This window comes from Carcharhinus amblyrhynchos, chromosome 8 (assembly GCF_965287045.1).
Source record: "Carcharhinus amblyrhynchos chromosome 8, sCarAmb.v2.hapA, whole genome shotgun sequence".
Taxonomy (NCBI): Eukaryota; Metazoa; Chordata; class Chondrichthyes; order Carcharhiniformes; family Carcharhinidae; genus Carcharhinus; species Carcharhinus amblyrhynchos.
In genome coordinates this window covers 108,807,156-108,819,961 of record NC_137331.1, presented here as the reverse complement: position 1 = coordinate 108,819,961, position 12,806 = coordinate 108,807,156, and the positions used below count along the sequence as shown (strand labels likewise).

At 42.8% G+C, this 12,806-nt stretch overlaps 1 protein-coding gene across 2 annotated transcripts in view; it reads right to left on the bottom strand.

Moving 5' to 3' along the window:
- Positions 1-12,806, bottom strand: part of LOC145346825 (focal adhesion kinase 1) — a 572,567-nt gene that overhangs the window by 518,104 nt on the left and 41,657 nt on the right. Inside the window, exon 1 of one of the 2 annotated variants that reach the window (XM_080194613.1) lies at positions 7,604-7,730. The exons of the other annotated variant lie outside the window; for it this stretch is intronic. Coding sequence (XP_080050739.1) covers positions 7,604-7,640 — 37 coding nt within the window. The 5' untranslated portion in view covers positions 7,641-7,730. Of the gene's footprint in view, positions 1-7,603; positions 7,731-12,806 lie in introns of those variants that run through there. 2 annotated transcript variants of the gene reach the window in all.

Genomic DNA, 12,806 nt, shown 5'->3' with positions numbered 1-12,806 from the left:
CTCCGATTTGAACAGCACATCAGTCTGTGTTGAATGCAGCTTATCAAGCCAGTGGATACAGCACTCAAGATTTCAAGTCTGGAGGCGGTGAAGCTTAGATGAATATTTCACCTGCTGCAGGACTATGAAGTGGATGTGTAAGAAACATTGCAGAAGTTGAAATAAGCAGCTTAAAGAAGTACAGGCTAAGAAGAATGAAGCTCAGTTCAGACTGAACCAGAATCACAAGGTTAACCTTATTCACTCACATGGAAGATAAATGCTAGTACAATCTGGTTTTGTGGAGTGGTGTGCTTTCCAGTGCAACTTCTATTTATTTTAACAAGCAGTTTACAAAATATGGATCAGGGTGCAGATAAAATGAGAGATAAATACAATATAAAGGAAAAAACTGTAGACATAATGCAAAATACAAACAATGTTAGAAATATTCAGCAGGTCAGCAACATCTGTGCAGACAAAAATAGAGTTATGGCCTGGACTTCTGCAGTGTCATGAAGACTCCACCGCATATTCAAAATTACAGAAGGACCCTGGATCCAGAAATCCTGCATCCTGATCTGGCACAAACAATTTTCACTTAGGTAGTGGGAGGATTCAGTGTTGAATTCAAACATACCCCATTTTCACTGTAGCAAAGTTCTTATCTTACAGGTGGGAATTATGAATCAATATAGCAGAGTCAAAAGCTGTTTGTTGACATAACTTCAAGTTCTATAATTATAGAATTCTTAATGCTTGGTTATTTTCCATAATCTATTACCAGAGTAGGGGGTGAGTCCACAATTTGATTGACATCTCCAAAAGGTTACTAAAATTTTAGTTGTCTCGGATGTCAGATCATGAATACAATTGTTTGTTTTAATGAAGGATTAAGTATTTGACAGAATTTAAGTGTATTGAATGGACTTTCATGAATGGGAATGATTTTTTTTAAGTGCATTGAAGGTTGTAGTACATATTTAGAACTTCATTTTATTACATCTCAACATGGTTCCTGAGATTTGTCCAGGGTGAACACTGGATAAGTTGGCATAGGGCATGTAAAAGCAATGAATGGTAGATAGGGGCCACATATTCGCACAGGAGGCTGCCGACTAAGGTAAAAACCCATGATATTAGAGGCAAGGTACGAGCATAAGAGCACGGATATAAGATTGGCTGACTGGTAGAAGGCAGAGAGTGGGGATAAAAGAGTCCTTTCAGGATGATAGACAGTGACTAGTAGAATTAGCAGGGTTCAGTGTATGAACCATAAATTTTCAGTTTATTCATCAATGATCTAGATGAATGAACTGAGGGCATTGTGGCTAAGTTTGCAGATGATACAAAGATAGGTGAAGGGCAGGTAATATTGAGGAGACAGAGGCACTGCATAAGAACTTGGACAAGTTGGGAGCATGAACAAAGAAGTGACAAATAGAATACAAAGTGGGAAAGTGTGAGGTTATGCACTTTGGTAGGAAAAACAGAGGTGTAGGCTTGTTTTCTAAACGGGGAGAAAATTCAGAAATTGGAAGCACAAAGGGACTTGGAAATCCTAGTTCAGGATTCTCTTCAGGTTAACTTACAGGTTGAGTTGGTAGTTAGAGAGACAAATGCCATGTTAGCATTCATTTTGAGAGAACTAGAACACGAAAGCAGGATGTATTGCTAAGGCTCCATAAGGCTCAGACCAGACCATATTTGGAATATCATGAGCAATTCTGGGCCCTGTATCTAAGGAAGGATATGAAGGCTCTGGAGAGGGTCCAAAGCAGGCTCCCAAGAATGATTCCAGAATGAAAAGCTTGAAGTATGAGGAGCATTTGAGGACTCTGGGTCTGTAGTCGATGAAGTTTAAAAGGATGAAGGGGGAATCTTATTGAAAGGCCCAGATAAAGTGGACGTGTGGAAGATGTTTCCATTAGAGGAGAGGCTAGAATTTGAGGGCATTGCATCAGGTTAAAAGGACGACCCTTCAGCCAGAGGGTGGTGAATTTATTCTATGAGTGCTATGCCACAGAAGGCTGTGGAGGTCAGGTCAGTGTACTTAAGACAAAGATAGGTAGGTTCTTGACTGATAAGGAGATCAAAGGTTACGGGAAAAGACAGGAGAATGAGGTTGAGAAATATATCAGCCATGATTGAATGGTGGACCAGATTCGGTGGGCCGAATGCCCAATTCTGTTCTATATGGTCTTATACTGGCATTGATGGGTACGGGTAGAGGAGTGAGAACTGAGGTCAGGAGACCTAAAATATAAGCATAGTGTATAAAACATTAAAATAGTTTTTAAGAGACATCCACACCTGTGCTCAGTGTGTGGAGCTGCAGACCCTATGGAACCAGGTTAAGGAGCTGCAAATGCAGCTCGAGGACCTTCGGCTCATTCGAGAGAGTGAGGAGGTTATAGACAGGAGCTATCAGCAAGTAGTCACACCAGGGCAATGGGAAGAAGGCACTTGGGTAACTATGAGGAAGGGAAAACCTCGGGTGATGGAGAGCACACCGGTGGATGTCCCCCTTCAAAATAAGTACTCCGGCTTGAGTACTACTGGGGGGGACAGCTCATCTGAGGGAGGAAGCGGTGGCGTCTCTGGAGCTGAGCCAGTAAGTCAAAAAATTAAAAAAGAGAGCAGAAAGGTAGTGCTAATAGGGGACTCCACAGTGAGGGGGGCGGACAGGCGCTTTTGTGGACATAGACGTGAGTCGCGGATGGTGGTTTGTCTCCCTGGAGCTGGGATCCGGGATGTCTCTGGGCGTGTCCCAGAGACTTGTGAAAAGGGACTATAGGGAACTGGGTAGGCAGCTGAGGAAGAGAAAAGCAAAGGTAGTAATCTCAGGATTGCTGCCTGTGCCACGGGAGAATGAGGGCAGGAATGGAATGAGGTGGAGGTTGAATGCGTGGCTGAGGGACTGGTGCAGAGGGCAGGGATTTCGGTTCCTAGATCATTGGGACCTCTTTAGGGGCAGGTGTGACCTTGCAGTAAAGACGGATGGCACTTAAATCCCAGGGGGGCTAATATCTTGGTGGGAAGACTGGCTAAGGCTACCAGGGGGACTTTAAACTAGAAAGGATGGGGGGAGGGAATTGTGATGGGGAGACTGGGACAGAGGAGGTTAGCTCCCAGGTAGGAGAGGACTGCAGGCAGTATGAGAGGGAGGTTAGACAGGGGGTGGAGAAGGGTCATGCCCAGACTGAGGGGCTGAAGTGTATATATTTTAATGCCAGGAGTGTAGTGAATAAGGTAGATGAGCTTAGGGCGTGGATTGCTGCTTGGGAATGTGATGTGGTGGCCATTACGGAGACTTGGATGTCTCAGGGACAGGACTGGGTACTTCAGGTGCCAGGATTCAGATGCTTCAGGAAGGACAGGGAGGGTGGCAGAAGAGGTGGTGGAGTGGCACTGTTGGTCAGGGACAGTGTCATGGCTTCAGAGAAGGAGGATGCCATGGAGGGACTATCTACTGAGTCTCTGTGGGTGGAAGTTAGGAACAGCAAAGGGTCGAAAACTTTGCTGGGTGTATTCTATAGGCCGCCCAATAGTGACAGGGAAGTTGAGGTACGGATAGGGAAACAGATTCTAGAGAGGTGTAGTAATAATAGAGTTGTCGTGATGGGAGACTTCAATTTCCCAAACATCGACTGGAATATCCCTAGGGTAAGGGGTTTGGATGGGGAGGAGTTTGTTAGGTGTGTTCAGGAAGGTTTCCTGACACACTACGTGGATAAGCCTACGAGGGGAGAGGCTGTACTCGACCTGGTACTGGCGAATGAACCAGGACAGGTGACGGATCTCTCGGTAGGAGAGCATCTTGGGAATGGTGATCATAATTCTATCTCCTTCACAATTGCATTGGAACGAGATAGGATCAGGCAGGCTAGGAAGGCGTTTGTCTGGAGTAGGGGGAAATACGAAGAAGTCAGGAAGTTACTTGGACAAATAAACTGGAAGGAGGCGTTCTTAGGGAAAAGTACCGAAGGAAGGTGGCAGATGTTCAAGGAATGTTTGTCTGGAGCTCTGCATGACAACGTTCCGATGAGACAAGGGGGTTTTGGTAGGTCACGGGAACCGTGGTGCGCGAAAGCTGTGGTGAACCTAGTCAGGAGGAAAAGAAAGGTGTACAAAAGATTCAGGGAACTAGGAGATGTTAAGGACCTTGAGGAGTATAAGGATTGTAGAAGGGAGCTTAAAAGGGAAATTAGGAGAGCCAGAAGGGGTCATGAGAAGGCCTTGGTGGGTAAGGTTAAGCAGAATCCCAAGGCCTTCTATAAATATGTGAAAAGTAAAAGGATAAGAACAGAAGGGATAGGACCTATAAAAGGGGAAGGGGGAAAGGTCTGTGTGGAACCAGAGGAAATGGCAGAGGTGCTTAATGAGTACTTTGCCTCAGTATTCACAGTGGAAACTGATCTGGGAGATTTTGCTACAGTTTTGCAGCAGCTGGAAAAGATTGAGTATGTGGATATTAAGGAGGAGGATGTGTTAGAACTTTTGAATTCTATCAAGATAGATAAGTCGCCGGGACCAGATGGGATGTACCCCAGGATACTGTGGGAGGCGAGGGAAGTGATTGCAGAGCCCCTGGCAATGATCTTTGCGTCGTCAATGGAGACGGGAGAGGTTCCAGAAGATTGGAGGATTGCAGATGTAGTTCCTATTTTCAAGAAAGGGAACAGAGATAGCCCGGTAAATTACCGACCGGTGAGTCTGACCTCAGTGGTTGGTAAGCTGATGGAGAGGCTTCTGAGGGACAAGATTTACGAGCATTTGGAGAGGTTTGACATGATCAGAAATAGTCAGCATGGTTTTGTCAAGGGCAGGTCGTGCCTTACGAGCCTGGTTGAGTTCTTCGAAAATGTGACTGAACACATTGACGAAGGAAGTGCAGTGGACGTGGTGTACATGGACTTCAGCAAGGCGTTTGATAAGGTCCCCCATGCAAGACTTCTTGCAAAGGTGAGAGGGGATGGGATCCAAGGGCCTTTGGTCTTGTGGATCCAGAACTGGCTTGCCTGCAGAAGGCAGAGTGTGGTTGTGGATGGGTCTTTTTTGGCATGGAGGTCAGTCACCAGTGGAGTGCCCCAGGGATCTGTTCTAGGACCCTTGCTGTTTGTCATTTTCATAAATGACCTAGATGAGGAAGTGGAGGGATGGGTTAGTAAGTTCGCCGATGACACGAAGGTCGGTGGTGTTGTGGATGGTCTGGAAGGATGTCAAAAGTTGCAGCAGGACATAAATAGGATGCAGGACTGGGTGGAGAAGTGGCAGATGAACTTCAACACAGATAAATGTGTAGTCGTCCATTTTGGCAGAACCAATGGGATGAACGAGTACACTATCAAGGGCAGGAGTCTTAGTAGTGTTGAAGAGCAGAAGGATCTTGGGGTCCGGGTCCACAGGACTCTTAAATCGGCCTCGCAGGTGGAGGATGTGGTCAAGAAGGCGTATGGTGTACTGGCCTTCATTAATCGAGGGATTGAGTTTAGGAATCGGGAGGTAATGCTGCAACTTTATAAGACCCTTGTCAGGCCTCATTTGGAGTACTGTGCGCAGTTCTGGTCGCCTCACTATAGGAAGGACGTAGAAGCTATTGAAAGGGTACACAGGAGATTTACAAGGATGTTGCCTGGACAGGGAGGCATGCCTTATGAAGTTAGGTTGAGGGAGCTGGGACTCTTTTCCCTGGAGAGACGAAGGTTGAGAGATGACCTGATAGAAGTTTATAAAATGTTGAGAGGAATGGATAGGGTGGATTCTCGGAGGCTATTTCCCTGGGTTGAAATGGTCGCTACGAGAGGACACAGATTGAAGGTGCGGGGAGGCAAGTACAGAAGTGATGTTAGGGGTAAGTTTTTCACTCAGAGTGTGGTGAGTGAATGGAATTGGCTGCCATCAGTGGTGGTGGAGGCGAACTCGCTGGGGTCTTTTAAAAGACTTCTGGATGAGTATATGGAATTTAATGGGATTGGGGGTTTATAGATAGGTCTATTGATTGGTAGGTGTTGATGTGATCGGCGCAGCTCGTGGGCCGAAGGGCCTGTTTGTGCTGTAGTGTTCAATGTTCTATGTTCTAAGAGTGTTTATATCTCGCAGTCTTTGAAACTCATTCAAACTATTCTGATCCGGCAACACAATAATATCAGCTGAAAGAATACAATATAAGCAAACTGGGATGAACTCTCAAAAAACCAAGGGCAGCACTTTAAACAGCCTGCCTCAGAAAAAAAAAAATCAAAAGTGTTTCCAAGATCTAAAATCGATTTTGAGTCTAGAAAGCTGTCAAATACCCAATCAAAAGGCAGGTGCTGTTCTTCGAATGTCAGCTGAGCTTCATAAAATGATCAGAAATAGAAATGGGTCATTTGGTCCCCATGAACCTCCTTTGCCATTCAAGTAGTATCATGATGAACTGATCTTGGCCTTAATTCCACCTGCTTTCTGTCCCTCTCATCATTGACTGCCTTGTAGATCAAAACTCTGTTTAACTCTACCTTGACCATATTCAATGATTCAGCCTCTAATGCTCTTTGTAATACAGAATGCCAAAGATGTACCACTCAAATTCCTCTGATCTACATTTTAAATGGGAGATTCAAGCTTCAGATTCCCAAATGGAATGTTGTCCTTTCACGATGTTCACTGAAAATGGAATATTTTGTTGAGAACTGGTGTTTGGGATAGTTATTTCTCATTGGTGCAATCTGAACCCTTGTTGTCACCTGTTCTTCTCCTCCACCAAACTCCCAGGCCACTCGCCACTCGAGCTTTCTTCATTTTGATAGATTTTCCACACATTCCTCTATTTCTGTTAATCTGCTACAGCCATTGACACATCTTCTGGGTCTCAGATTCAGTTATATATTTCTTTCATTATCATCTTTTTGTCACACTTTTACCATACATCTCATTTAATGATCTCCTGAGCCTCCCTTAATCACTGACTGTACCATTTTCTCCCTCTTCTTATACCCTGTCTCTGTTCATTTGCCATGATGTGGAGATGCCAGTGTTGGACTCGGGTGGGCATAGTAAGAAATCTCACAACACCAGGTTAAAGTCCAACAGGTTTATTTGATAGCACAAGCTTTCGGAGTGTTCCCCCTTCTTCAGGTGAGTGACGAGTTGAAAAGGGAGGAACACTCTGAAAGCTTGTGCTAACAAATAAACCTGTTGGACTTTAACCTGATGTTGTGAGACTTCTTACTGTTCATTTGCAACGGAGATGAAAGGCCATCAATAGGACAAGTTAACTCTACCTTGCTCTCACTGCAGATACTGTCTGACCTTCTCAGTGTTTCCAACATTGTCAATACATATTTCAATTTCCAGCGTCTGCAGTATTCTACTTTTAATTTCATTGTTTTCCTCTGGCTGGCACATACACAAATAATTCCATTCACAAAAACGAGGAAATGAACAACCAAGTAGACTTGTATAGATTTTTTTTTCCTTAAACACAAGTCCTGCTACTTATTAACACAAAGTTATGTACAACAACTTAGCACACTCAGGTCATAATGGATAAGCTGTACTTACAGCACCAAACTTAAAAATGAAGGAATGCAAGGCTATTGTTTAAATTGCTGATTAAATTTAAGTTTGGTGTCTCACATACCTCCACCTGCACAATTCAAAAATTCCCAAAACTGCATTTTTCACTGCAGAACATAAATCTTCTGTACAGGGAATCCGAGTCTGTCCACTGTTCTGTTATCAAATATAAATCCTCTCTTGATTAGCATTCCACCATGTTTCAGGAACATTGTGACTGAAAAACAGATCAAAACATGTCCTAGTTCCGCAGGAACATTTTTCCAAGTGCAATCGATTCCTTTGGCGTGAGTAATCTGCAGGAGTAATTACGTTTTGCTTCTGGTTTGTTACTTTTTTCTGATTAGGTGGTAGTTATTTTATCTGATATATCAGGAAATCCCAGTGATTATATTACTGTTGTTGAAAAATATTTTTATAACCCAAGGACTAAATTTTTTTTTTAGTTTCCATTCAACACAACACAGCCACTACACCGAGGAGGGTTGGACACAACATTGGAAACACAATAAATCCAACATACTGCAAATTACAGCCAGCTAAGGAAAGAGCATTCGCTGTGATTTTCTTTTGCACTTGGCCTTATTCTCAGTGTGATCATTGTAAGTGCTATACATATCACATTTTTAGCCAGATTGTTTGAAGATGGCCATTGGCCATCAGTTGCTCAGGTATGCTATTCATATACCTAACTGAAAGATTAACTAACTGGTAAGTACTAATTATTCCTAAAAACGCACACAACAAACAACATTCATATTTTCACTTAACAAGTTGGTCAGTGATCAACACCTGTAAATGACAGTATAGGCTTTTATTCAAGCAGCAGTTAGTTACACCACACATGAAAACAACTGTGCAGTTTTATGGGAGACAAATAACTGACCTTGGACATCATGGAAAAGACTTCTTGTAATGTGAGAACTTCTACTGTGAGCCAACTGCTTGCCCATCTTCTGCATTATCACTATCATCAGCACAGGCTGTGACACTCAGGCAAATACAGGAGACAATGAAATCTTGCTCCCAAGATTTGGTCAGAGTCCACAACTGTTAAACGAGGAAAACTGACATGGGGTTGGGGAGGGGAGATTAATCAAGTACATCAGTTAGCTCCCCAGTTTGTTCGATGCTAACAAGGAAGCAGCAGTTGGCAAAGGATTTGATGACAGCAGATGGTTTAACCTGATGTATTGCAGCAAAAATCAAACTGCAAGAGTGGGGCAATTGCACTAAGGTGATGAAACTTCCGCAGTGGGTGAAGACTGTGAATTGATCTTCGTAGCAAAAGAGTTCAGCACATACTTGCACTAGTAGGTTTTTACAGTTTTAATGATGACTTGATTGAAAAATGGAAGTGGTTTTGGGTTGGAAAAATACACAAGATTGACAGTGAAAAGACAATGATCAGCAGGGAGAGAGGAGGCATTGTCCACAAACAGAATGACCATGAGTTTTCAGCTGCCATTTTACGATGGTCTTTACCCCATATATTCAGAACACACTGATCTATTTGGGCCTTCTCATTATGCTCCCAGGTGAGTGGAAAATGGTAATCTCCAGGAACTCACTAACTAATAGCATGAGTGTATTGACACTACAGGGACTTCTACACCTACACCCCAAGAATTAATCTATAAAAGTCATAAAAACATCCACATTGAGCAGCAAGGCAAAGAACTAGAGACTTTGTGATCTTCCCCAGAGCACTGCGGTAAGTGTTGGGTGAGGCACAGAAAAACACGGTGGTCTTCTTCATTTCACTGATGTTCCTTTTTTGTACATCAAGCATGTTTGCAAGATGTTGCTTCCAGTCACTGACAATAGTGTGGACAACAATGGCACAATCACCTAAATTGATTTGAAAGGAGGTGGCATGACAATTGCAAAATAATTCCATCCACTCATTTGGGTTCAGAATCCTGGGTGGCTTTTTTGCTGAAGGAATGGACTGAGGATGGAGTCAAATTGTGACTGAGCACACAGAAAATCATTTCTATATAATGGAATTTATTGTGGATAGGTCGATATATAGCAGCAATGCTTTCTCAGATTGATATGTACCAAAAAACTAATTGTACTTGGGTTTAGCAATAATTTTCTCAAATCTTTCCTGGTAAACATTTTCCCAACAATCTTGCACAAGAACCTATTAAGATTATAATCAACACCTAATCACCTACAAAAATGTTAAGAACTTTGGTATGGAAGTAGATATAACAATGAAAGTCCTAAGCCAAATACACCATCTGTGCTTTGGAACTTGTCCCTTCAGAACACTCTGAACAAAGAACAAAGATAATTGCAGCACAGGAACAGGCCCTTCGACCTTCCAAGCCTGCACAGGCCATGCTGCCTGACAACCAAAACCCCCCTACCCTTCTGGGGACCATATCCCTCTATTCCCATCCTATTCATGTATCTATCAAGACGCCCCTTAAAACTCACTACCATATCCGCTTCTACTACCTCCCCCAGCAACGAGTTCCAGGCACCTAAAGCTCTCGGTATAAAAAATCTGCCTTGTACATCTCCTTTAAACCTTGCCCCTCGCACCTTAAGCCTATGCACCCCAGTAATTGATTCGTCCACCCTGGGAAAAAACTTCTGATTACAATGTACTAACGAACTATAGGGATGGTTGGATGCATACGTACCTTCTGGTCCAAGTGGTGTCAGTTTCATGCACAATTTCTGCTATGCGTTATTTTTGGAAATAGGGATATGAGGAGCGATTCAAAACTCCATATCAGCAGGCAAAACAACTGCAGCAGTGATTCAAACTCCAATTGGTAAAGACAGCAGCTGCAGGAGAAACTGAGTAATTCAAGCCTCAATACCAGCAAGGACAGCAGCCATGCTAGTCTTTTCCATTTTATAAATGATCCTTGTTTGTATATCTCAAGCATGTTTGCAAGACAGTGTTTCCAGTCATTGACATTAGAAGTAGCAATGGAGATTAATAAGGCCAGAGCCAAAAAAGCAAACCAAACATGGTGGTTTAAAAAGGTGCAGCAGTTACCATAGTGGGCAATTGAAATGAATTGAAACGAAACGGGTTGGACTATGAAGGGAGACTAAATAGACTGGGTCTGTACTCATTGGAGTTTAGAAGGATGAGGGGGGATCTTATAGAGACGTATAAGATAATGAAAGGGATGGATAGGGTAGAGGTAGAGGTAGAGAGATTCTTCCTGCTCAGATCACTCAAAGGGTGGTGAATCTCTGGAATTCTCTGCCCGTTGAAGTGGAAGAGGCTACCTCGCTAAATATATTTAAGTCACGGGTAGATAGGTTTTTGACAGACAAGGGAATTAAGGGTTATGGGGAGAGAGTGGGAAAGTGGAACTGATCCACTTCAGATCAGCCATGATCTTACTGAATGGCAGTGCAGGCTCGAAGGGCTAGATGGCCTACTCCTGCTCCTATTTCTTACGTTCTTATGAATTGTGTAAGGGGAAGCTAAATATAAGAGGGAAAAGGGCATGAGAAGGGAGCGATAGGAGAAAAGATGGGAAGAGGTTTGAATGAGCATAAACACCAGCGGAGACAGGTTCAAGGCAGGTTACCTTGCGGTTGAACCAGATTATTGATGTTATATTTGACCTCACAATATGCTTTTGGCCTCATATCCATGCCTCTGTAACTTCACCCAACTCAACCACTGCTTCCGTACAACCGCTGCTGGAATTTTACTTCACGATGATATAATCGACACTTTTCTAAAGCACTCCTGACAATTTCTCATATTCTACTCTCCAGTAACTTGGGCTCATCCAAAGCTCAACCTGCCCATGTCCCAAAACACAAGTTCCATTTATCCATGGTCTCTGCGCTTCCTGATCGATACTGACTCTCACTTGAGCAATGCCTCAACTTTAAAATTCTCATCCTTGGTTTAAAGTCCCTCCATGGCTTCACCCCTCCCTATCTCTGTAATCCCCTCTAGTCCTACAATCCTCCAAGATATCAGCACTCATCTACTTCTGGTCTCTTCAGTATCCCTGATTTTAATTACTCCATTGTTGATCGTTGTGTTTTCAGCTGTTGAATTCTCCCCCTCAACTTCTCTTTCATCCTTTTCACCAAGTGTTTGGTCACCTATTATCACCTTATCTGCCTTAGTATAAAATTTTGATAATGCTCCTGCAAAGTGCCTTGGAGGACTTTTCTGCTAGAGACTTTTCTCATATAAAAATAGGTTGTTGCAACTCTATGCAGTATTTTGAACTGTGATCTCAGGCCATGACCCATGTTTTGAGCTATGTACGTTGCGATGATACTGTGTCTTTCAGAAATATATGTATATTGTGTTTCGTCGAAGGGGTAGCTTAGAATTCAGATGTTTCTCAAGGTGCTGATATGCCTGAGAAATATTTTTTAAATTAGTAGCTGGGAGAACAGGATAAGTACATGAAATGTTTGTTTAAGCAGGGCTAACCTCAAGTTTCAGAGTGGAGTATTGACAAAATTAATTGACATCGACAGAGTCATGTGCTTAATGTGAGGAGTCAAACTTGCAAGGAAAACATGGTTTCTCTTTTTTAAAAAAAAAACAAGCAATTACTGTCTCAAAGAAGCAAGACTTTTGTCTCTGCAGGTTGTCTGTAAGCTCCAAAACTGGCAACCTAAGGACAAGCAAGTAAGCTGGTGTTTTGCTAACTAATTTTAAACAGGGGGTTTAAATTTATAATCGATAACACAATTCAGGAAATTACAGGCCTATGAGCCTTATATTATTAGTGGCGAAATTATTGGAGATGATGATTTTTAGGAACTGGATGTACTCACATCTGGAACAGAATAGGCTTATTAATGATAGACAGCATGGTTTTGTGAAGGTGAGGTCATGTCTCACAAACTTGATTGAGTTACTTGAGGAAGTGATAAAAATAATTGACCAGGGAAAGGCAATGGGCATTGTATACATGGACTTTAGTAAAGTCTTTGATAAGCTGCCTCAAGGCAGGCTGAAACAGAAGATGAAGTCACATGGGATCCAAGGTGAGCTGGTAAGATGGATACAAAATTGGCTTCGGCATTGAAAGCAGCACGTAGCAGCAGAAGGGTATTTTTCTAACTGGAGGTCTGTGACAAGCGGTGTTCCACAAGGATCAGTGCTGAGACCTCTTGTTTGCAATAAATGATTTGGAGAAAAATATAAGTGGTCTGATTAGTAAATTTGCAGATGAAACAAAAATTAGGGAGCAACGGATAGAGAGGAGGATTGTCAGAGGATATAATGGGATATAAATCAGCTGCAGACC